The sequence below is a fragment of the Pseudophryne corroboree genome, chromosome 2 (genome assembly GCF_028390025.1).
Source record: "Pseudophryne corroboree isolate aPseCor3 chromosome 2, aPseCor3.hap2, whole genome shotgun sequence".
Classification (NCBI taxonomy): domain Eukaryota; kingdom Metazoa; phylum Chordata; class Amphibia; order Anura; family Myobatrachidae; genus Pseudophryne; species Pseudophryne corroboree.
In genome coordinates this window covers 136,140,430-136,165,778 of record NC_086445.1, presented here as the reverse complement: position 1 = coordinate 136,165,778, position 25,349 = coordinate 136,140,430, and the positions used below count along the sequence as shown (strand labels likewise).

General features: G+C 45.6%; 1 protein-coding gene across 1 annotated transcript in view; it reads left to right on the top strand.

Annotated features, from left to right (window-relative positions):
- UBL3 (ubiquitin like 3) overlaps positions 1-25,349 on the top strand; it is a 226,792-nt gene that overhangs the window by 163,473 nt on the left and 37,970 nt on the right. The window contains exon 2 of the mRNA XM_063951746.1: positions 2,911-3,019. Coding sequence (XP_063807816.1) covers positions 2,911-3,019 — 109 coding nt within the window. The remainder of the gene's footprint in view (positions 1-2,910; positions 3,020-25,349) is intronic.

Here is a 25,349-nt window from a genome sequence, read left to right as displayed (position 1 = left end):
GGTCTGTTATGTACAGCAGACTCTACTGCTCATTAATGTGTCGAGTCTAACAAGGGACGCCTCCCAAGCCACCCCACGATATCACTCTCGCTGGTGTATCTCTTTCTACTGGCCTATGGTTCCCACTTCCGTAATAAAAGAGAAATCTTATATATACACACACTCTTACCACATGTACACTTTAATTTTTATTTCTGCGCAGAAATCCTTTCATTCGGTATTAGCTTAACCCAGAAGAATTGCAACAGAGAAAGTCTTTTTCTTTTAACTTTTAAACTTTTGGATTTGAGATAGATTTGTGTTATTTTTCGCGTTATTTCCTTATCGCTTACTAAACAATACTATCGTGCGGTTTGTATCATGTGGGCGTATCCGTACGCTCCGTTGCGTAATATACGCTCCGTGCGTCGACCCTTACTGCGTACGCCCTGCCCTTGTAAGGACACGTGTACACAGACCAAGTACGTCCACAGTTACACACTACACGTTTATCAATGTGAATGATCTTTAACAGTAATCCTTCACTGACCACCACTCAAATCTCCCTTGTATTCTAGGCGAGATTGTGTGCGTGCCTTTTACAATTATTCCCTTAAATATTACTTTTAACTATTAATAACAACAAATGTCTCAACACGTTTATCACTAGTATGTGGCAATCAGGAGAATGAGGCACGAAAACAATACTAAACAAGAAATACAGATGTGTATGCTTATTGCTTACGTTCGCAAAACAGAAACTAAACAGGTTTTAAAAGACAATAACGTACTGTTCCTACCTTTTGGTTCCGGATTCCTTCAGCACTCTTTACTAAGCGAAGCAGACGCTTATCTGTTCAGCACTACGAGGAATATTACCTCCCGCCTTTTGCTGACCGATAATGTCTGCTGGAATTACCTAGTGCAGATATGTGAAGAGCGGGCGAGTCCCCAATTGACAATGCCTATTCTATACCTTGTATAAAACACGCTAAAAGGTTAAAGAACACAGTACGCAATTGGCGCACAGGTACCGTAAGGGTACGCCCTTAGCGTAGCGGACGCTGTATCGGGAGCGAGCCGCTCGAGCGACACAAACGCTCGCGAGAATACGCTGTTGGTATCGGGCACACTGTAGGTGAACGACTACCGTAATGCTACGCTATCAGCGTAGCGGACGCTCGAGACCACGAGGAGATCACGAGCGGCGCAGACGCTCACAGTGTTAAACCTTTATAACTATACCATAAACAATGTACTTATACTGTAAACCCTTGTGCAGTGATAAGGTGTAAATGCAACACAGTGTAACCTTGTTAGTTTAAAAGCTGTATGAGCGTATGTGACGCTCGGAGAACCCCTTAGCAATATAATAAACACTCAAATACCGGTCTAAGGGTCTAACGCCTTTTAAGGAAATGAATGAACGTTCAATTGCAAAAGAATAATACAATACAAGTTATACACTACCAAGATAACATAGAATACCTAACCGAATCACTACACATAAAATACAATAAAGATACAATTACATTTAAAAGAGGGGAAGGAGAGAGAGAATGGCTTATAACATTAAATAAGAGACAATATGGTTGCAGAGAACTTACGCACCAGGGGAAACAATCGCAAGCGCCTTTCTGGATATCCAGCTCCCGATTATCAGCAATGAGAACCGTTGAAGAGAGTAGAGAGCTGGCCCAGATCGGCTTGTCTTTATATACACTTACACACAGTACAGTACAATGGTCCCTACATTCTTATTGTTCATTGGACACAGGAATCCGTCTCCGCATTATAACAAAAGGTCATAGGTTGGTTCATACAGGTGGGCTGTGACTATTTCAAACTGCTCAGGTGGGAGGGAAACTGGGTTTCCCGCCGCATGGGTAGTAAAGTGCAAATATAGTAAATGTCCATAAACTTCTTATGTCCATAACTATACGCACGAGCGATTAATCCGCTTCAAACCAACACCGGAATATTGCTAATTATATTCTCTTCCGATGGATACTAAACACCACTGTGTAACCCCTGTCTGACCCTTCGTATCAAACAAAGAGGGATCTCTTTGTCCCCGAACATGCTATATTAACTAAACTTTCAGATTCTATCAAAGGGACCATAATCTACAAAATACATTATATGACTAAAATATGTTACGATTGAGTCGCCCGCTAGACGAACATAAACTCTACCGTAAATGCGCATACCGCGCGCCTGCGGGTGCACGCAACTGAGAGTATGCGCACGCACGGGAGGGCTCATGCACACGCAGCAGGCACTCGCATGAGGTGCATATATGGCAGCGTGTGGCGTGATATTTTTCTGACTTTGACACTTCTGTTTTTAGGCCTTGAAGGAAAATCTGCCCTTTTGGGTAACTTATTATCTATTAGCAGTTATTTATACAGCGCACACATATTCCGCAGCACTTTCCGGAGAATATTTTTGCCATTCACATCAGTCCCTGCACCAGTGGAGCTTACATTCTATATTCCCTACCGCATGCACATATACACACTTACACAAAAGGGTTCATTTTTGATGGAAGCCAATTAACCTAGCAGTATATTTTTGGATTGTTGGATGAAACCAGAGTACCAGGAGGGAACCCACGCAAGTACGGGAAGAATATACAAACTCCACACAGTTAGGTCCATGGTGGGAATTGAACCCATGACCTCAGTGCTGTGAGGAGGTAATGCTAACCATTACACCATCCGTACTGCCCAATTATCACTGATATGTGCAGCTGCCTATCACCGCACGATACAATCCAAATATCAGCTTATTTTAATGAAACTGAAATATCTATGTGATATATACTGTATACAAATTGAAGAATTGGTTACAGGAGGATTATTGTTTTGTCATGTTTTACTATGTAACTTTTTTTTCTATCTCTAAATTCCTAACTCTTCTCTTTTTCAGATTAATTTGCGTCTCATCTTGGTAAGCGGCAAGACAAAAGAGTTTCTCTTTTCACCAAACGATTCTGCAGCAGACATCGCAAAACATGTCTACGATAATTGGCCAATGGGTAAGTGAGTAAAACCCTCCCTGTCCGAAAAATCATTGCTGTTTTGTATGAGTAATTCTTTTATGTGTTTTTAATATCACCAAATCTCAATAGCTATCACATTTCTCTGTCAGCCAGGTGTTGGGTATCTGAGACCGCCGGTCACAATACCGACGCCCGAATCCAGGCCGTTAGGTGGCCGGGATGGGGTGGGGCAACAAAGCCCCGCCTGTCCAGGTGCGGAAAGGGCTCACAGGACTAGTGATTTCACAAATCAGAATCAGCTTTATTGGCCAGGTGTACTCACGTACACTAGGAATTCTTTGCGGTACAATGCTTCGCCAAACAGCAACATGCAGGGGGAATACATAGCATAAGAAGGGGGGAAAACGTAGCATACATTACAAACATACTGTAAATACTGTACATGTTCTGTGAGACCGGAGAGAGAAAAGTAGATTCAAATGAGTCATGGTATGGGTGTGTCCGGGTAACTTGTTCACTATCACCTAATCACAAACAGATTTTTCACTTCAGCATGTAGAATTGTAGCATTGTAATAAGGTTGTTGATTAACAGAAAAGAAAATGGTACTGCAGATGTTTGCTTCATGATAAACAGATTTGTTGTTTCTGTTAAATTGCAGTTTGTCATTGTATTTCTGATTAATGAAGCAAATGCAATTTTTTTTTTGAGTGTGCATATCATATATATAGAAACATAGAATTTGACGACCGATAAGAACCACTTGGCCCATCTAGTCTGCCCCTTTTCTCTGACGTCCTAGTGGATGCTGGGTACTCCGTAAGGACCATGGGGAATAGACGGGCTCCGCAGGAGACTGGGCTCTCTAAAAGAAAGATTAGGTACTATCTGGTGTGCACTGGCTCCTCCCTCTATGCCCCTCCTCCAGACCTCAGTTAGAATCTGTGCCCGGCCCGAGCTGGTTGCACACTAGGGGCTCTCCTGAGCTTCTAGTAAAGAAAGTATTTGTTAGGTTTTTTATTTTCAGTGAGATCTGCTGGCAACAGACTCACTGCTACGAGGGACTAAGGGGAGAGAAGCGAACCTACCTGCTTGCAGCTAGCTTGGGCTTCTAAGGCTACTGGACACCATTAGCTCCAGAGGGAACGAACACAGGACCCGTCCTCGATCGTCCGGTCCCGGAGCCGCGCCGCCGTCCCCCTTGCAGAGCCAGAAGCAAGAAGAAAATCCTGAAAATCGGCAGCTGAAGACTCCGGTCTTCATTAAGGTAGCGCACAGCACTGCAGCTGTGCGCCATTGCTCCCTATGCACACCACATACTCCGGTCACTGATGGGTGCAGGGCGCTGACATTGGCAAACAGCACATAATATAGTCTAAAAAACTATATATGTGCAAAAATCCCCCGCCATAATATAAATATAAGAGCGGGAGAAGTCCGCCGAGAAGGGGGCGGGGCTATCTCCCTCAGCACACTGGCGCCATTTCCTCTTCACAGCTCCGCTGGAAGACAGCTCCCCAGGCTCTCCCCTGCAGTTTCCAGACTCAAAGGGTAAAAAAGAGAGGGGGGGCACTAAATTTAGGCGAAAACTGTATATGTAAAGCAGCTATAGGGAAAAATCACTTTGTGTTAGTGTAAATCCCTGATTATATAGCGCTGTGGTGTGTGCTGGCATACTCTCTCTCTGTCTCCCCAAAGGACTTTGTGGGGTCCTGTCCTCAGTCAGAGCATTCCCTGTGTGTGTGCGGTGTGTCGGTACGGCTGTGTCGACATGTTTGATGAGGAGGCTTATGTGGAGGCGGAGCAGGTGCCGATAAGTGTGATGTCACCCCCTGCGGGGTCGACACCAGAGTGGATGGATATGTGGAAGGTTTTACACGACAGTGTCAACTCCTTGCATAAAAGGTTCGATGACATAACAGCTGTGGGACAGCCGGCTTCTCAGCCAGTGCCTGCCCAGGCGTCTCAAAGGCCATCAGGGGCTCAAAAACGCTCCGCTACCTCAGATGGCAGACACAGATGTCGACACAGAGTCTGACTCCAGTGTCGACGAGGACGAGGCTAATGTACATTCCACTAGGGCCATCCGTTGCATGATTACGGCAATGAAAAATGTGTTGCATATTTCTGACATTAACCCAGGTACCACTAAAAAGGGTATTATGTTTGGGGAGAAAAAGCAACCAGTGGTTTTTCCCCCATCAGATGAGTTGAATGAAGTGTGTGAAGAAGCGTGGGCTTCCCCCGATAAGAAACTAGTGATTTCTAAAAAGTTACTGATGGCGTACCCTTTCCCGCCAGAGGACAGGTTACGTTGGGAGACACCCCTGAGGGTGGATAAGGCGCTCACACGCTTGTCAAAAAAGGTGGCACTGCCATCTCAGGATACGGCCGCCTTAAAGGAGCCTGCGGATAGAAAGCAGGAGGCTATCCTGAAGTCTGTATATACACACTCAGGTACTATACTGAGACCTGCTATTGCTTCAGCTTGGATGTGTAGTGCTGCAGCAGCTTGGTCCGATACCCTGTCAGAAAATATTGATACCCTCGACATGGATACGATTTTGCTAACCATAGAGCATATTAAAGACGTTGTCTTATATATGAGAGATGCACAGAGGGATATTTGCCGGCTGGCATCTAGAATTAATGCAATGTCCATTTCGCCAGGAGAGTATTATGGACTCGGCAGTGGACAGGTGATGCGGATTCTAAAAGGCACATGGAGGTTTTGCCTTACAAGGGTGAGGAATTGTTTGGGGATGGTCTCTCGGACCTCGTTTCCACAGCAACAGCTGGGAAGTCGACATTTTTACCTCAGGTTCCCTCACAGCCTAAGAAAGCACCGTATTATCAGGTACAGTCCTTTCGGCCCCAGAAAGGCAAGCGGGTTAAAGGCGCGTCCTTTCTGCCCAGAGGCAGGGGTAGAGGAAAAAAGCTGCACCATACAGCCAGTTCACAGGAACAAAAATCCTCCCCTGCTTCCACTAAGTCCACCGCATGACACTGGGGCTCTACTGGTGGAGCCTGGTGCGGTGGGGGCCCGTCTCCGGAACTTCAGCGACCAGTGGGTTCGCTCACAGGTGGATCTCTGGGTTCTACAAGTGGTTTCTCAGGGATACAAGCTGGAATTCGAGACGTCTCCCCCTCGCCGTTACCTCAAATCAGCCTTACCAGCTACTCCCCAGGACAGGGAGGTAGTACTGGCGGCAATTCACAAGCTGTACCTCCAGCAGGTGATAATAAAAGTTCCCCTCCTTCAACAGGGACGGGGTTACTATTCCACAATGTTTGTGGTACCGAAACCAGACGGTTCGGTGAGACCCATTCTAAATTTGAAATCCTTGAACACTTATATAAGGAAGTTCAAGTTCAAAATGGAATCGCTCAGGGCGGTTATTGCAAGCCTGGAAGAGGGGGATTACATGGTATCACTGGACATCAAGGATGCTTACCTACATGTCCCCATTTACCCACCTCACCAGGTGTACCTCCGTTTTGTGGTACAGGACTGCCATTACCAATTCCAGACGTTGCCGTTTGGTCTGTCCACGGCACCGAGGGTATTTACCAAAGTAATGGCCGAAATGATGATACTCCTTCGAAAGAAGGGAGTTATAATTATCCCGTACTTGGACGATCTCCTTATAAAGGCGAGGTCCAGGGAGCAGTTGTTGGTCGGAGTAGCACTATCTCAGGAAGTGCTACAACAGCACAGCTGGATTCTGAATATCCCGAAGTCGCAGCTGGTTCCTACGACGCGTCTGCTGTTCCTGGGTATGATTCTGGACACAGAACAGAAGAAGGTGTTTCTCCCGGAGGAGAAGGCCAAGGAGTTGTCATCTCTGGTCAGAGACCTCCTAAAACCAAAACAGGTGTCGGTGCATCACTGCACGCGTGTCCTGGGAAAGATGGTAGCTTCTTACGAGGCAATTCCATTCGGCAGGTTCCATGCAAGGATCTTTCAGTGGGATCTGTTAGACAAGTGGTCCGGATCGCATCTTCGAGGGCCAGGGTGTCTCTGCTGTGGTGGCTGCAGAGTGCTCATCTTCTCGAGGGCCGCAGATTCGGCATACAGGACTGGATCCTGGTGACCACGGATGCAAGCCTCCGAGGTTGGGGGGCAGTCACTCAGGGAAGAAACTTCCATGGTCGAGTCAGGAAGCTTCCCTACACATAAATATTCTGGAACTAAGGGCCATTTACAATGCCCTAAGTCAGGCAAGACCCCTGCTTCAAAACCAGCCGGTGCTGATTCAGTCAGACAACATCACGGCGGTCGCCCATGTAAACCGACAGGGCGGCACAAGAAGCAGGATGGCGATGGCAGAAGCCACAAGGATTCTCCGATGGGCGGAAAATCACGTGATAGCACTGTCAGCAGTGTTCATTCCGGGAGTGGACAACTGGGAAGCAGACTTCCTCAGCAGGCACGACCTCCACCCGGGAGAGTGGGGACTTCTTCCAGCTGATTGTAAATCGTTGGGAAAGGCCACAGGTGGACATGATGGCGTCCCGCCTCAACAAAAAGCTAAAAAGATATTGCGCCAGGTCAAGGGACCCTCAGGCGATAGCTGTGGACGCTCTAGTGACACCGTGGGTGTACCAGTCGGTTTATGTGTTCCCTCCTCTTCCTCTCATACCAAAGGTACTGAGGATAATAAGAAAGAGAGGAGTAAGAACTATACTCATCGTTCCGGATTGGCCAAGAAAGACTTGGATCCCTGGGCTATAGAGATTGTTTCTCAGGGATACAGGCTGGAATTCGAAGACGTGCCTCCTCGCCGGTTTTTCAAATCGGCTCTGCCAGCTTCCCCGTCAGAGAGGGAGTTAGTGTTGACTGCAATTCAAAAAATTATATCTTCAACAGGTGATCGTCAAAGTTCCTCTTCTCCAGCAAGGAAAGGGGTATTACTCAACCCTGTTTGTGGTTCCGAAACCGGACGGTTCGGTCAGGCCCATTTTGAATCTAAAATCCCTGAACTTGTACTTGAAAAAGTTCAAGTTCAAGATGGAATCGCTCAGAGAGGTCATCGCCAGCCTGGAGGGGGGGGATTGGATGGTGTCCCTGGACATAAAGGATGCATACCTTCATGTTCCGATTTTCCCTCCTCACCAGGCGTTCTTGAGATTTGCAGTACAGGACTGTCATTACCAATTTCAGACGTTGCCGTTTGAGCTTTCCACAGCCCGAGAATTTTCACCAAGGTAATGGCGGAAATGATGGTGCTCCTGCGCAAGCAGGGGGTCACAATTATCCCATGCTTGGACGATCTCCTCATAAAGGCGAGATCTCAGAAGAAGTTGCTGGACAGCGTGTCGCTGTCGGTGAGAATGTTGCAAAGGCACGGCTGGATTCTCAATATACCGAAGTCCCAGCTAGTCCCTACAACGTGTCTGACCTTTCTGGGCCTGATTCTAGACACAGACCAGAAAAAGGTTTTTCTTCCAATGGAAAAGGCTCAGGAGCTCATAGCCCTGGTCAGGAACCTATTAAAGCTAAAAAAGGTTTCAGTGCATCACTGCACGCGTGTCCTGGGGAAGATGGTGGCATCGTACGAGACCATCCCCGTCGGAAGGTTCCATGCGAGGACCTTTCAATGGGATCTACTGGACAAATGGTCCGGGTCCCATTTACAAATGCATCAAAGGATCACCCTGTCTTCCAGAGCCAGAGTATCTCTCCTGTGGGGGCTGCACAGTGCTCACCTCCTCGAAGGCCGCAGGTTCGGAATTCAGGACTGGATCCTGGTGACCACGGATGCAAGCCTCCGAGGTTGGGGAGCAGTCACACTGGGAAGAAATTTCCAAGGTCTCTGGTCAAATCTAGAGACTTGTCTCCACATCAACGTCCTGGAGTTGAGGGCCATATACAACGCCCTACGCCAAGCGGAGGCATTGCTTCGGAACAAACCGGTTCTGATTCAGTCGGACAATGTCACAGCAGTGGCTCATGTAAACCGCCAAGGCGGCACAAGGAGCAGAGTGGCCATGGCAGAAACGACCAGGATTCTTCGATGGGCGGAAGGCCATGTAAGCGCCCTAGCAGCACTATTCATCCCGGGGGTGGACAACTGGGAAGCGGACTTCCTCAGCAGACACGACCTGCATCCGGGAGAGTGGGGACTTCATCCAGAAGTCTTCGCACAGATCGTGGGTCGGTGGGGACTGCCTCAGATAGACATGATGGCGTCCCGTCTCAACAAAAAGCTAAAGCGGTATTGCGCCAGGTCAAGAGACCCTCAGGCGGTAGCGGTGGACGCTCTAGTGACACCTTGGGTGTTCAGGTCGGTCTATGTGTTCCCTCCTCTGCCTCTCATACCCAAGGTGTTGAGAATAATAAGACTAAGCAGAGTCAGAACAATCCTCATTGTTCCAGATTGGCCAAGAAGGACTTGGTATCCGGATCTGCAAGAGTTGCTCACAGAAGATCAGTGGCCTCTTCCTCTAAGACAGGACCTGCTGCAGCAGGGGCCCTGTCTGTTCTAAGACTTACCGCGGCTGCGTTTGACGGCATGGCGGTTGAACGCCGGATCCTAGGGGAAAAAGGTATTCCGGAGGAGGTCATTCCTACGCTAATAAAGGCTAGGAAGGACGTGACATTGAAACATTATCACCGTATAAGGCGAAAATATGTTTCTTGGTGTGAGGCCAGGGCTGCTCCTACGGAGGAGTTCCATTTGGGTCGTCTGCTTCACTTCCTGCAAACAGGAGTGGATTTGGGCCTAAAATTAGGGTCCATAAAGGTCCAAATTTCGGCCTTGTCCGTTTTCTTTCAAAATTAATTGGCTTCTCTTCCTGAAGTACAGACATTCGTGAAGGGGGTGCTGCATATTCAGCCTCCTTTTGTACCTCCGGTGGCGCCGTGGGATCTTAATGTGGTATTAAGTTTCCTCAGGTCACCTTGGTTTGAGCCACTCAAAACAGTGGAGTTGAAATATCTCACTTGGAAAGTGGTCATGTTGTTGGCCTTGGCTTCAGCAAGGCGTGTTTCGGAATTGGCAGCTTTATCACATAAAAGCCCCTACCTGGTTTTTCACGTGGATAGGGCAGAGTTGAGGACGTGTCCTCAGTTTTTGCCAAAAGTGGTCTCATCTTTTCATATGAACCAACCTATTGTCGTGCCTGTGGCTACACGGGACTTGGAGGATTCTGAGTCCCTGGATGTGGTCAGGGCTTTGCAGATTTATGTGACCAGAACAGCTCGGATCAGGAAGACTGAAGCTCTGTTTGTTCTGTATGCAGCCAACAAAGTTGGCGCTCCTGCTTCAAAGCAGATTATTGCTCGCTGGATCTGTAACACGATTCAGCAGGCGCATGCTACGGCAGGATTGCCATTGCCTAAATCGGTTAGGGCCCATTCTACTAGGAAGGTGGGCTCTTCTTGGGCGGCTGCCCGAGGTGTCTCGGCACTACAACTATGCCGAGCTGCTACTTGGTCGGGGTCAAACACCTTTGCAAAGTTCTATAAGTTTGATACCCTGGCTGAGGAGGACCTCCTGTTTGCTCAATCGGTGCTGCAGAGTCATCCGCACTCTCCCGCCCGTTTGGGAGCTTTGGTATAATCCCCATGGTCCTTACGGAGTCCCCAGCATCCTGTAGGACGTTAGAGAAAATAAGATTTTACTTACCGGTAAATCTATTTCTCGTAGTCCGTAGAGGATGCTGGGCGCCCGTCCCAAGTGCGGACTTCTTCTGCAAGACTTGTATATAGTTATTGCTTACATAAGGGTTATGTTATAGTTTCATCGGTTTGAATCGAGACTATGTTGTTGTTCATGCTGTTAACTGGGTAGTTTATCACAGGTTATACGGTATGATTGGTGTGGCTGGTATGAATCTTGCCCTTGGATTAACTTAAATCCTTTCCTCGTACTGTCCGTCTGCTCTGGGCACAGTTTCCCTAACTGAGGTCTGGAGGAGGGGCATAGAGGGAGGAGCCAGTGCACACCCAGAATCCAAAGTCTTTCTTAAAGTGCCCTATCTCCTGCGGAGCCCGTCTATTCCCCATGGTCCTTACGGCGTCCCCAGCATCCTCTACGGACTACAAGAAATAGATTTACCGGTAAGTAAAATCTTATTTTTTCCACCAGTACAATACATCAACAAACATGCCTCAGGTAATTAAACTCACATTAATTATATTTATTGCCCATATTTAACTATTTCAACATCTGTAAATGCATTATTGTTCATCAGGAGCGGTGTCCCAGAGGTACTGCACTATGGGGCTAATTCGGTTGGATCACAAATTATTACAATCGCCCTGCGGGCACATGCACCCACACTTTCTTTGGGGGTGTGGGGGGGGGGCCGCAGTAAATTTGATCGCCTCTGCCTGTCAATCTGGTAGAGGCTGTCGCGGGCAACAACGCTCCATTTCCAGGGCGGAGGCGGCCAAACGGGGGGGAGGGGGGCGGTGCAGTGCAAACGGGGGCGTGGTGGGGGTGTGATCGTGGCGGCTGTTTGACATCACATGCAGCTGCTGCGATCGGGAACATGAGGCAGAAATTGTGATGCAATCGCAATTTCTGCTTCATCAAGGCGGAGGAGGCGGTTGTCAGCATGCTGGGCAGCCTTGCCCTGCAATGGGTGGCCCCCAGCATGATATCCAGTTTGCAATCCTTACTGAATTAGGCCCAATATTCCAACTGTGGCGCTAGAAACTAAAAGCTGTGATTTCTTCCTTTTAGAGCTGTATTATCTTGATGCACATTTCTAATTGAATAGCTAAAAGTCACAGCTGCGGGGTTTTCCTGCAGAAGGAACCTACATGACTTCATTCACAGCTAATTGAATCTGACAGTGGGTCTTTTTAGCTTAGAAGTGTTTTTTACACTCCTGCCCTAATTTGGACTACATTTAATAAAGAAAGAAGACATTATTAGATATAATTGTTGAAAACCATGTCAGACTAAAAATGATTGCCATATGTATTACACTGGATGACATACCTTTGTGTGTAAGTTATGTAAGGTATTGAATGGGTTTTTGCGATGAGTATTTGTGTTGGATCATAGATTTTCCAATGGAGATACTGACAATAATTTTCTGCAAGCGTCTCAGTTTGTACAGTAACACACCACTGCCTCAGGGATGCTGATTTCCACTTTGTTGTTCTATGTCTGTAGCAGGAAGCAGGGAGTGCTGCCAAGCCGTATAAAATAGTGCTCCGTCTCCTAAAGTGAATGATACCACACTACAGCATGGGGAGATTGTGCACAGTCAAAGATTTGGAAACCTTCAGTGTTTGCTGACCCAGAGATACTTTAAGTAAACTATTACACTGCATTGCAACATAGGAATTATGCAGCTTGTCTCACATTAAATAGCCACTAGGGACAGGCACAATTATATACACTCAGAAACCTTCTGAAAGCAGGGAATGTAGCTTCTGCTTGCTTTGCTCTGCAAAATTAGAAATACAGATGTGTCCTCATACGCTGTGGCTTCAGTTGCAGCAAACAGCCCCTTTGAACGCGCCAGGTCCCAGGCATCTTGGCCGGGCAGATAGTCTATTTTCACTCAGAATATGGGTCTTATTCACACATATATAACAACTGGAAATGGCAAAACTACTGTGCTACATTGCATTTGCTCATGTACAATGGGCGCAAGGTCAGTGCAACGGACTGTTCATACATTGCCTGCACATCGGCGTGCTGTCTTTTAGATAGCAGCGCCTATATAGAGAGGGGCTCATAGTCATTCAGGTCACTAGGTCAACATGGCAAAGGTCAACACATGAAAAGGTTGACATGAGTTTTTAACTTTTTTTTTTAACTTTTTTCATACTTTACAATCCACGTGTACTACGATTGGGAATAGTAACCTGAGCAAAGCAAGCCGTGCGAGGGGAAACTGTGCACTAATTGGGGTTCCCAGTCACTTTACAAAGAAAATGACTACAATTTTTTTTTTTTTTAAACTCATGTTGACCTTTTGCTGACCTTTTTCCATGTCGACCTTATCCATGTCAACTTAATGAGCACATCGACTTAGTCACTGTCGACCAATATTGGTCAACCTAATGATTGTCAACTAGTTACTGTCAACTCAACGAACCACACCCGGCGCTAGGTATATGAGTACACGGTATAATTATTTAAGGATTTGAGTGTAAAGTAACTAACCATAACCACCACAGATGTGTCTCCATACACCCTCCCTTATGCTACATATTGCGTGATTCCCGTGCTGCATACTTTTTCCTCAGTTTTGCGACTCATTACACAAATAGTGTACTAGGTACTTAGGATTAGATTTTGTAGCAAAGTGAAGCATAGTGATGTCTATCACAGGTCACTCTCCCTGTTTTTTGCTGTATTGCACACACTGCAGACTCTTCCTCCATTGTGCTACTTTTCACTCCGTTTTGCGCCTTAGTTCACTTACACGCACTAGGTGATTAGGGTTAGCGTTTTTGCGCAACTAAGTAGCAAAGTCCTTGGCACGCTAAACGATCTGAGGATAGGTGTATGTGGACACATCTGTAGTTTAGTGGTATAGAAGCAGCATTTAGTAGCCAGGCTAATTTTCAAACATTTTTGTTTGGTACCCGTTAATAAATAGCTATCATACACATCTACTCGCATCATAACCCTTCTACCCCCACTGCAATTCTAATATCTCTATTCTCCTGCTTACTTCTTAAACCCATGCACCCCATCCTCTTTACCACTCTTTGCCCCTCCCCATCACCCCCCCATGCTTCTCCTCATAGTCCCCTTTTATCATATTGCTATAACCCCCCCCCCCCCCCTCCCCTCTTCATCTCTAGACTGCATTTATCATAATGTTTAGCCCCTCTAATCCACTTTCAGACCCCGCCGATGTTGCGGCATGCAGCGCAGTTTGCTTGTGGTGGCAAGCTGCACATGAGCAGTTGCCACATCGCGGCTGCGCGGACATACACATTGCAGCTGCACTCGTTTAGGATATGGCCGCAATGTGATTGACAGTGGCCGCCGTTCGTGGCGTGGCAACGCAGCGTTGGGGATCGGGTCGATGCGTACTTTGGGGTGGACGAGACAGTTTTCAGTGCAGCTGCGTGATGTCACAAGATGGCCACTGATGCTTGCCAGGGGGCAACCTTAGATCCGATGCGTCCACAATCTAATTGCGCACAAATTGGGGGAGCTGCTTCACACCTGCTGGGTGGCCTTGCCCTGTATTGTGTAGCCCCCGGCATGTGCAGAGATGAGCGCAGATCTGTCTGAGTATGCAGCCATGTGCGTTCATCTCTAAATAGCGCTCATAGTCCTCATTAATGCCCTCCTCCTTATTAACCCCCAATCAGGCTGAATCTCCCATTACTTGGCTACTACTTATGTAGCAGGTAGCATGTTTGTATGTTCTGTGTAATACTATTTTGACTGCTCTTTATAACGAATTACCTGTTGGCTCCCCTTTACCCTCTTTATTAGTTGCTCTGTAGCGATTCATATGCAAACATGTCAGAACTGAAAGTGTTCTATGTAAATGTGTGATTGTGGGGGAAGACCCTCCCTATGTGCACCTGGCTTCCTGAATAGAACTCACTGAGGGCTTTCAAAGCATAGCGTGGCTAATATTGAGAACTGCAGCTCTCCGATAATCCTGGTTTTTGTGAGATAATCATAAGGTACTGTGATAAAGTATTTGGGCAGGCACTGGATACGGGCTTAGTGTCCTTATTTTGAAATCAGGGATACAGGATTTTGAGCAATAGTTTGCACCCAGACACATAACAAATGTGTACACATGATATTAGGTACCTAAAAGGGGGTATCCAACTTTTGTTTCCCCTAACACAGACATTTGCCAAAATAATGCATTGGCGGTTGAGTCCTTTATGTAATGATATGTAGTTATCAGCCCATCTAAATGACAGAACAACATAACAGTAATATCAGCGCCATCTAGTGGCCACCAGCGCTCACAGCACTTGAATTCCCCCCTTTGAAGTGATGTGCATCATTAGCCTTTTGTTATATAGGATGCTGTATAATAAAGTTGAAAATTGTATTATAGTCTTATTGTATTCTCATGCAATTCTGTACGAAACCAGGAAGTTAAACTTTCAGTAATCTTTGTGACGGACTAGAGAGATGTACTTTGCGTACATTATGTACTATATGTGTGTATGTATAATATACTATATGTTTGTATTATAGTAATTGGACAAATTGACTGCACCAACACGTACCCATCACAATCCATTTGAAAAGGGCTTCCTGCACCCTTAGGCAGACAAGATCTATTAACATAGTACAGCTTGTGTTTCTGCTCTCATGAAATTGCAGTAGGTAGATCCACTGGTCATCCGCCTTGATTAATTGACGGAAGACGTAATTAATGATAATACCGCCATCTGTTGCCTTCTAATCCAGTAAAAATTAGTTTATAGAGATTTGCTGAGGAAAGCTTTGAGGAGAATAGCGTTCATAGCCATAGGTGGGACAGTCATCAAAAGTGACTTGGGGATGTTGTTTTGTGGTTTAAAAAAAATCCAACCCTTCCCCACAGTACCATCACCTCTCTACAGAGGGAAGAGGCTACAATATGGTGCATCCAGCAGCCTCATCATTCCGATCCAATTGTTTTTTGCGCGGCCGCCACTAGAGGGTGCCCAACAGCAGCAATTCCGTTGTTCTGCTGTGCAGAGGTCACATTTTTTCTCGCAGCCCCCTCCTATATATAAAATATAATATATATATTCTCATATTTGGCTGGATGGAAGGTGCTGAGGGTTTGACACCATGACCCTGCCTCCACTATACATTAATTTCATCAAAGCTGCCTGGACCACCCACTTCACTTGGGAGATGAATCTGTGTTGGTCCGCAAATTCGTGAACTTCTTAAGGATAAAAACTTCAGATTCATACAAGTTAATAATGCTTCTTGAGTAACAGAAGAGCTGAAAACTATGTTGAGAATGTGGACACCCTTCTAGAAAAGTCTCAATTAGGCTGCAACATGTCACTCAAAATCCACTTTCTCGACTCTAATGTGGGCTTCTTCCCTGACAACTGTGGTGCAGTGAGTGACGAGCACGGTGAGCGATTTCACCAAGACTTTTCCGCAATTGAAGAAAGATATCAGGGGTGTGATACCAATTACCGATGGTCGGGATGACAGCGGTCATATGACCAATAGCAGCATTCCGATGGAGAAGATCCCACCCTCCCCATCTACTCTCCTAACCCTCCCTCTCCTCTGCTTAACCCTCCCTGGTAGTGCCTGACCCCCACCCCCTGGTTTTCACAGCCTAAACCTCTCCCCCCCCCTCCCCCCCTATTCTTGCAGCCTGGCCTGACCCCCACCCCCCGTTTTCACAGCCTAAATCCCCCCCCCCCCCCCCCACCCCCCCTTCTTGCAGCCTGGCCCTAGCCCTCCTTGATGGTGCCTAACCCTAAAATAACCAAAAACTAGAGCTATTAAAAGCATGGTGAAGTCATAGTCATCTTATTCATTCATTTTGACCTCAAATTAGTAAAGTAGGACTGTTTTTAGAAAGAAAACAAAAATATGTCTTTGCTGTACAGGGAATTAGCCAGAAAGAAAAACATTTAAAGGAAAACAGATTTCTAATCGAATAGCAAAAAGTCAAAGCTGCAAGTTCTACACCCTGTAAATAGTCGCATGACTTACTTTGCAGCTAATTGAATCTGCCTGGTTGATCACTTCAGAGGTAAGACACCCATGTGAATACTCTAAATGTACATCTACAGATGTGTCCTCATACATCTAGCCTCAGTATGCCATGCAGCACGAGGTGCCTGGTACAAGTGAGCCGCCATGTCCCATGTAACTATGCTATCATTGGGCGTCTGTTTTTTTACAAAAATGCGTCTTAGTCGTAACTAGGACACACCAGGAGACTGCTAATTAATTTGATATGAGACACTTGTATATTGTGTGTGACTGAGTCTGTGTACGGAGCACAACAAAACTTGTATTGGAAAAAAGCTGCAGCTGCTACATTGTGGCACTTTGTGTACAGATTCAGAGACACATAGGCCCTACACACTGAAAGATTTTACTGAACGATATGAATGTTCTCTTTCATTAATGAACGAGAACTCGTTAATGTCGTTCAGTGTGTAGACACCAACGATGAGTGGCCCCGTGCTCGTTCATCGTTGGTGCCGGCTCGTTCATACCTGCAGGCCAATATGGACAATCTTGTCCATATTAGCATGCAGGGCTATGGAGCTTCACTCCCCCCTTAACACACCACTCCAGCCGCCGGGTCGTATCGGCCGTCGGGCAGCTCGGCGGCGGGTCGCCGATTGTGTAGGGCCCATCAGTCACACATAGATATACAAGAATACAAATTAATCAGCGCAGCCTCCTGGTGCGTCCTAGTCGCATCACATTACGACTAAGACAACTGCAGCAATGATGTATGAGGACATATCTGTAACATAAGCATCTACTTACACAAGCAGAGCCAGAAAGAATGGATAAGCGCTATTCTGGCCCATGGTGACTTATACAGTAGCTGCAGGTTTGTTCCCACCTGTAACACAGGCAGAGTTGGACCAAACCATATACCGTATGTTGGCGTGCAGATGAATTATATATCTTAGGTTCCAGATCAGCCTGTTTTAAAGCAGACTGACACAGTCCCTGATTCTAGGCAACCAGGTGGCTGGATATCCTCCGTTTTTTCCCACCCCCCTCTTTAACCCTTTCAGTACGGCATTTGTCCTAGTTTAAAAGTTTAGACATTTGAACCTCTGCTTTAAATGCAAAGTAAAACCAACAATTCTAGCACCTCCTTTACATGAAAACAATGCATTTAAAAGCAAACATTTAAAGTACATGAAGAATGTACATAAAGCTGCAGTACTACTTTGCATATGCTAATTATTTACGTTGTCCTCTCACACGGGCCTGTAGAGGAGACTCCAAATTTCAACTCCCTTAATATTACGTTGGCTCCAATCCTTTTACAAGAGTCTAGCTGCCTCAGCTGTAAGGATCACGTTTCCTCCTTGGCTTGGGTCTCCTCCATAATTCAGATAATTATTATTTCATGCCAATTTAGATCTTTTTAAACCCATTCTTAATCTTACAAAGCCTTCAGCGCTGCTCATTAAAGCCAAATAACCCATTAGCTGCTTTTCCTATAAAAACTAATATCTGCAAAACGAGACATTGGCTCTGAAGTTATAGGGGTTAATGGTGAACCGCTCTGATTAAGACTATCTCCCCGTAATTCACTTTGAGTCACTGGGATGTGGCTATTTGCATGGCAATGCTGCCTTCTCAGTGCTTTGTGCACATGTACTGGCTGTTTGCATTTCCAGCAGTGGGTTATTTCCCAATGTATTTAAATAGAAACAATTAGGGGTACAGGGATAATACAATATAATGGCACTGGAAACATCATCTAGATATTGTATGCATGTTCTTAAATTGTCTACAGAGACCTTTTATTTTACCGAACGTGACAGTCAGATTATTGTCATGATCCACTTTTATCCTTACTACTAGGATATGGAAATTGGAATGTATCACGCCCAGTACATTTGTGTGCATAAGCGGCCCTCTAGCCTTCAAACTGTGTTACCCTATGCATCTTACCAAGGGAAGGATCACCTATCCATAATAACGTATCAGCATTGTACTTTGTAACAAACAGATCTGCCTATAAAGTGGGAAGGAGCTGGGGGCCACAGATGAAGGCTCAAAGGACCACATACAGCCCTTTGGCCGCCTCTTGCCTATCCCTTACTTAGAGATTGCTTTTATAGTGCTTCTAGAACTCTAAGATGACTTCTGGCATCATTATAATATCTGCTATTAATGTGTACTGTATAGAATGTTGTGTATACATGTGTATTGTCTATCACTTTGTAGGTAAGAAAAAGATGCACACATTTGTCATATCACTCATATCAAAGAGTCCCATTATACAATAAGTTGTCACTTGGTAATGCCATTTACAATATTTATGCTGCAAGAATAGGAGAAAATGGGAAATTCCACCCAGAAACTTGATGTGTATATATAAGAAGATCAAGTAACCAACATAAAGTAAAGTAGATGCCCTGAGTTGGCAATAGATAGAGAGAAGTTGCTGATGCTTCCTAGAGTCAAAATTAAAAGTATTTTGCATGTGAGAAAGAAAGTACACTCTATAAAATATGTCTGTCAAACGATCATACCAATAGATCCCTAAAATAATTGATTGTTTCCTTGTGTATATATAGATTATATGGGAATGGTCAATATAGAGGAACCATAGATAGATAGATATATAGATATGCAAGAAATGACGGACGGCACTCCCCGGATTAAACACAACCACGCAAGCCTTTTGATAGTCAGCGTTTCAGATGCCTTTATTTAGCGTCTGATCCTGATGAAAGACGCTAAATAAAGGCGTCTGAAACGTTGAATACCAAAAGGCTTGCGTGGTTGCATTTGTGTTTAATACGGGGAGTGCCATCCGTCATTTCTTGCATCCGCTGAGGTTCCTTTGGAGCGTGGGATGGCACCCAGGTATCTATATGTCTAAGTGGAGTGCCAGTCAAATAGAGGACTATCTATCTCTATCTATCTATCTATCTATCTATCTATCTATCTATCTATCTATATATATATATATATATATATATATATATATATATATCTCCATAATAACTAGATAATTATGATAAGGTATGTTTCCTCAATTACACCAAACCTCATAGTGTCTAGTGTCAATTATATTAGAGCACTATATTACTTTGTCTGAAATATTCTTATGATTATCCAAAGTCTATTCGTTAGAGAATGTTGCTTACAATAAGAGATTACTTGTGTAGTCTTATATTTCACCAAAAAACATACAGTATATTGGAGATTTCTCCTTGAATAAACCTTTTTGGGTTTTTAATGCAAAATTAATTTATTGTCTACCATGGCTGACCCAAACCCAATTAATTTATACATACAAGGAGACAGACAATTATTGTAGGGATCTATTAATATTTATGATTGTTTGAGAGACATATTTTATAAATAGAAATAAAACTTATGTTTTAACATACAAATCATTTTGACTCAAAAGTGCCCCTGCAAAAGACTCTACTTTCTTTCTCACATGCAGTATAATAATTATGCTGTGTTAGAGCCTGTTTACAATGCATTTTGGGGTGGGGGAGGAACACTAGAAGTTCACAAGACAATGATGGCTGTTAATAACAAGTATATTGTAATGTCTTCCATATATGTTTTGCTGGGTGTAGTATGGTATGCCGGCGGTCGGGCTCCCGGCGACCAGCATACCGGTGCCGGAATCACGACCGCCGGCATACCGACAGCTGGGTGAGCGCAAATGAGCCCCTTGCGGGCTCGCTGCACTCGCTACGCTGTGGGCACGGTGGCATGCTACACGCGCCACGCTGTCTATTCTCCCTCCAGGGGGGGGGGGGTAGTGGACCCCCAAGAGGGAGAAGAAGTGTCGTTTTGCCGGCGGTCGGGATTACGGTGCTGGTCGCTGGGAGACCGACCGCTGGCAAAGTGAAGACCACCGGTTTTGCTTATTCCCTATTTCTGTATAATTGATCAGAATGCACAATTGTTGGTGGGGCACATTTGCAAGCATTGAAGTGACATTATTACCCTGAATCACAGCTACCAATTAGCAACTGGTTTCTATCTGTAAATGTGCGGCCTATTGATTCTGGTAAAATCTGGAAATGCCTTGCAGGTAATGCATGTTCAACACAAACTAATGTCCTGATATTACCATCTTCTGGGAACAACAGGTGTAGAATATCGTCCATATATAACGACGCAGATACCTCACTAGACAAATCTGATTATGCACCATAAACACCAATTGTTCAAAGATTTATATTGTTATAGTGCTTTGGAAACCCCATTTCTCATACGTCCTAGAGGATGCTGGGGACGACATCAAGACCATGGGGTTTAAACGGGATCCGCAGGAGACATGGGCACTCTAAAGACTCTAGATGGGTGTGCACTGGCTCCTCCCTCTATGCCCCTCCTCCAGACCTCAGTTTTAGAAATGTGCCCAGGTCGACTGGATGCACTCTGAGGAGCTCTACTGAGTTTCTCTGAAAAGACTTATGTTAGGTTTTTATTTTCAGGGAGATCTGCTGGCAACAGACTCCCTGCTTCGTGGGACTGAGGGGGCAGAAGCAGAACCAACTTCCTCAGAGTTTCATGGCTCTGCTTCTGGCTGACAGGACACCATTAGCTCCTGAAGGGAACTGAACGCTAGCCGTGTCTAGATGCTCACACCCACAGCACGCCGTCACCCCCCTCACAGAGCCAGAAGTCAGAAGACAGGTGAGTATAAGAAGAATGATCTTCTATCAAGTAAGTGACGGCTGAGGTGCGGCGTGGCTGGCGGGAGCGCAGCGTGCCATTGCTGCCCACACACACAGGCACTACAGGGTGCAGGGCGCGGGGGGAAGGGCGCCCTGGGCAGCAAGAAAAATACCTCAAACCGGCTAAAAGGGGGCATAAGTTGCCGCTGGCACAGCCCTACCCCCGCCAGTATAAATATTACAGTGTTTGTATGAGTGTAAGGACGCGCCATTGCGGGGGCGGAACTTCTTCCTCAGGCAGCCAGCACACTACTCCGCGCCATTTTCTCTCTCTCCTCAGGCTGCAGAGAACACGCTGGTCCTCTCCTCCACTTCTAACAAGTACAGGGTGCTATTAAGGGGGGCACAAAGCGATTGTGGTGCATTTGATAGTGTATATTACTATTTAAAAAAAGAGATGTTAGGCTGTGAACATACTGTGTTCACAGGAAATACTGGCACTGGGATTGTGAACTGGCTGCTCCTATCCTGTGTCACTCTGACAGATTTTACTGTGGGTCTGTCCCCAAAATAAGTCCCAGTGTGTCTGTCGGTGTGCTGTACACGTGTGAGGCATGTCTGAGGCAGGGAGTTCCTCCCCGGAGGAAGCCATTTTAGGGACACAGAGTTGTAATGTGGTGGCGCTACTGGCACACCAAGAGCCTGCATGGGTGAAAGAGATACGTGACAGTATGCATCTGATTAACCGTAGGTTAGATAAGTCTGAATCTAAGGCTGCATGCTGGAGAAAATCTGTGGAAGATGGGATTTTTCAGGATGCTGTTATTCCTTATGCGGGCGGCCCCTCTGGGTCACATAAGAGACCATTTGCAAATGTTGTAAACACTGATACCGACACGATTTCTGACTCTTGTGTCGACTATAGTGAATCCAGAGTGATAGATCATAAATTGGCAAAAAATATACAATATATGATTGTGGCTATAAGGGATGTGTTGGAGGTTACAGAAACCTCTCCTGTACCTCAGGAGAAGGCGTATTTATGTAAGGAAAAGAAGTCCAAAGTCATGTTCCCCCCCCTTCACACAAACTAAATGCTCTGTTTGAAGGGATGTGGGTGAATCCTGATAAAAGATTTCGTATTCCCAAAAGGATTCACATAGCTTACCCTTTCCCGGCTGAGGACAGGAAAAAGTGGGAGTCACCCCCTGTGTTAGACAGTGCACTTTCCAGGCTGACAAAGAAGGTAATTCTCCCTGCTCCTGGCACGGCTTCTCTTAAAGAGCCGGCAGACCGCAAAATGGAAACGACATTGAAATCCATTTATGTTACCAATGGTACACTGATTAGGCCCACTATTGCCTGCGCATGGGTGAGTCGCGCTATTGAAAAATTGTCAGAAAGCGTGTCATCAGAATTTTACACGATTGATAAAGATGAGATACTTCTTAAGTTAGGGAATATCAAGGACGCTGCCGCCTACATGCTGGAAGCAATGAAGGATATTGGACTCTTGAGTTCACAGGCCGCTACCATGGCAGTATCGGCTAGGCGGGCGTTGTGGATTCGCCAGTGGAACGCGGATGCAGATTCCAAAAGAAACATGGAGGCTCTCCCATATAAAGGTGAGGCCTTATTTGGCGATGGCCTGGATGTGTTAGTCTCGGCGGCTACCGCAGGTAAGTCCACATTTATGCCCTCTGCGCCTGCACCGGCAAAAAAGACCTATCACCCGCAAATGCAGTCCTTTCGGCCCAATAAATACAAAAAGACGAGAGGTTCCCCCTTCTTTGCAGGTAGGGGAAGGGGAAAGAAGCCCACAGCGGCTCCAGGTTCCCAAGAGCAGAAGTCTACCCCTAGGATTGGATTCTGTCTGGCCTGGATCCCTGGGTGTTGCAAATAGTATCCCAGGGGTACAAGCTGGAGTTTCAAGACGTTCCCCCATGCCGATTTTTCAAATCGACCTTGCCAGTTTCTCCGTCAGAAAGAGAAGCAGTAACAGCGGCAATCCAAACATTATGTCAAGACCAGGTCATAGTCCTGGTACCGTTGTCACAACAAGGGAGGGGTTTTTATTCAAGCCTCTTTGTGGTTCCGAAGCCGGACGGCTCTGTCAGACCGATCCTAAATCTAAAGAATCTGAATGGTTACCTAAAAAGGTTCAAGTTCAAGATGGAATCATTTCGGGCAGTGATTGCCAGTCTGGAGGAGGGGGACTACTTGGTGTCGGTGGACATAAAGTATGCTTATCTGCATGTTCCCATTTATCCTCCTCACCAGGTTTATCTGAGATTCGCTGTTCAAGTTTGCCATTACCAATTCCAGACGTTACCTTTCGGTCTCTCCACGGCGCCGAGGGTATTCACCTGATGGCGGAGATGATGGTTCTCCTTCGTCAGAAAGGAGTCAATATAATTCCTTATCTGGACGACCTCCTGATAAAGGCGAGATCCAGGGAGCAGTTGTTACAAAACATATCACTCTCTCTGTCAATACTCCAACAACACGGGTAGATCATAAATTACCCAAAGTCACAGTTGGAACCGACGTCAAGGTTGTCTTTCCTCGGGATGATTCTGGACACAGAAGTTCAGAAAGTATTTCTTCCGCTGGAAAAGGCTCTGGAAATCCAGAAAATGGTAAAACAGATATTGAAACCATCAAGTGTGTCGATCCATCAGTGCATTCGGTTATTGGGGAAGATGGTGGCGGCCTACGAGGCCATACAGTTTGTCAGGTTCCATGCCAGAGTATTCCAGTGGGACCTGTTGGACAAGTGGTCGGGGTCACACCTACACATGCACAGAAAGATAATCCTGTCGTCAAAAGCCAGGATTTCGCTCCTGTGGTGGTTACACAGCTCTCACCTGCTAGAGGGACGCAGGTTTGGGATTCAGGACTGGGTCCTGCTAACCACGGATGCAAGTCTCCGAGGCTGGGGAGCAGTCTCTCAGGGAGAAAACTTCCAGGGACGTTGGTCACAACAGGAAGCCTGCCTTCACAGGAAGCTAGGGCCTAACAGTACTGGGATAACCATTCACCATGGCATACCCTCCAACTATACCTTTTTGGCAGATACAGTACTTTTTTTTTTTTTAATGGTCTGTACCAATTTTTGGTTCTCAAAACTTCCATTGAAAGTATAGAAAATGGGGCATGGCCATGCCCCCTTCACACGTGGCCACACCCCCTTTTCAAATTTGTACTGACTTTAGTGTGTAAAATGTTGAAGGCTATGCTATGGCAGCTTACAATCACCATTGCCTAAGGATATAGGACTTGCAAAAGGCAGTGCATGTGTCATGGTTATCACTTAATATGTAGGCACAGCACGTCTTACACGGTTGTCTGTATAAGGGGGTGGCTCGAATGCCGTGTTATTAGATCTAAGGTAGTTCCTGTCATTTCAGCTCCAGTGCTGTTTATGTGTTTGTATTGTTTTGATGATAGAACTGTGGGTAATTGTGATGTGCAACAGGTTAACCTACCACTGAGAAGTATAATTTGAAACCTCAAGAACTTAACCTCGTTTCCAAAGAAACTTCCAATTAAGTCTCATATTATTCTGTTTACATCTTAAGCAGCCAAAATGTTTTTCTCTACAACTGAACGTCATCTCACAGGAGAAAGCTCATATTATTTTGCGTATACAATTCCTTTGGGTGACAGAGTTATGATGTATTTATTATGCCCGGGGTAGTTTTACAGTGCTTTTTATTTTTCCTTTTTACTAACTATACTGCACCATAGTACAGACTTGTGAGTATAATACTAACACTCTTATGTAGTGTTATTTCATGAATTATTACTATCCTTTAGTTGTGAAATGGTTACATATGAGGAGTGTGCAATAAGTTTCCGGATGCACAAAAAGTATTACAGACAAAGTGAACATTACAGTTTTTTCAAAGTATCTGCCAGAGGAGTCTATGCAAAGTTGCATGCGCTGAAACCACTTGGTAAAGCAGCTGGACCAGTCCGAAGCAGGTATGTCTTCTACAGTACTGTGCAAAAGTTTTAGGCAGGTGTGGAAAAAATGCTGCAAAGTAAGAATGCTTTCAAAAATAGAAGTGCTAGTCGTTTATTTTT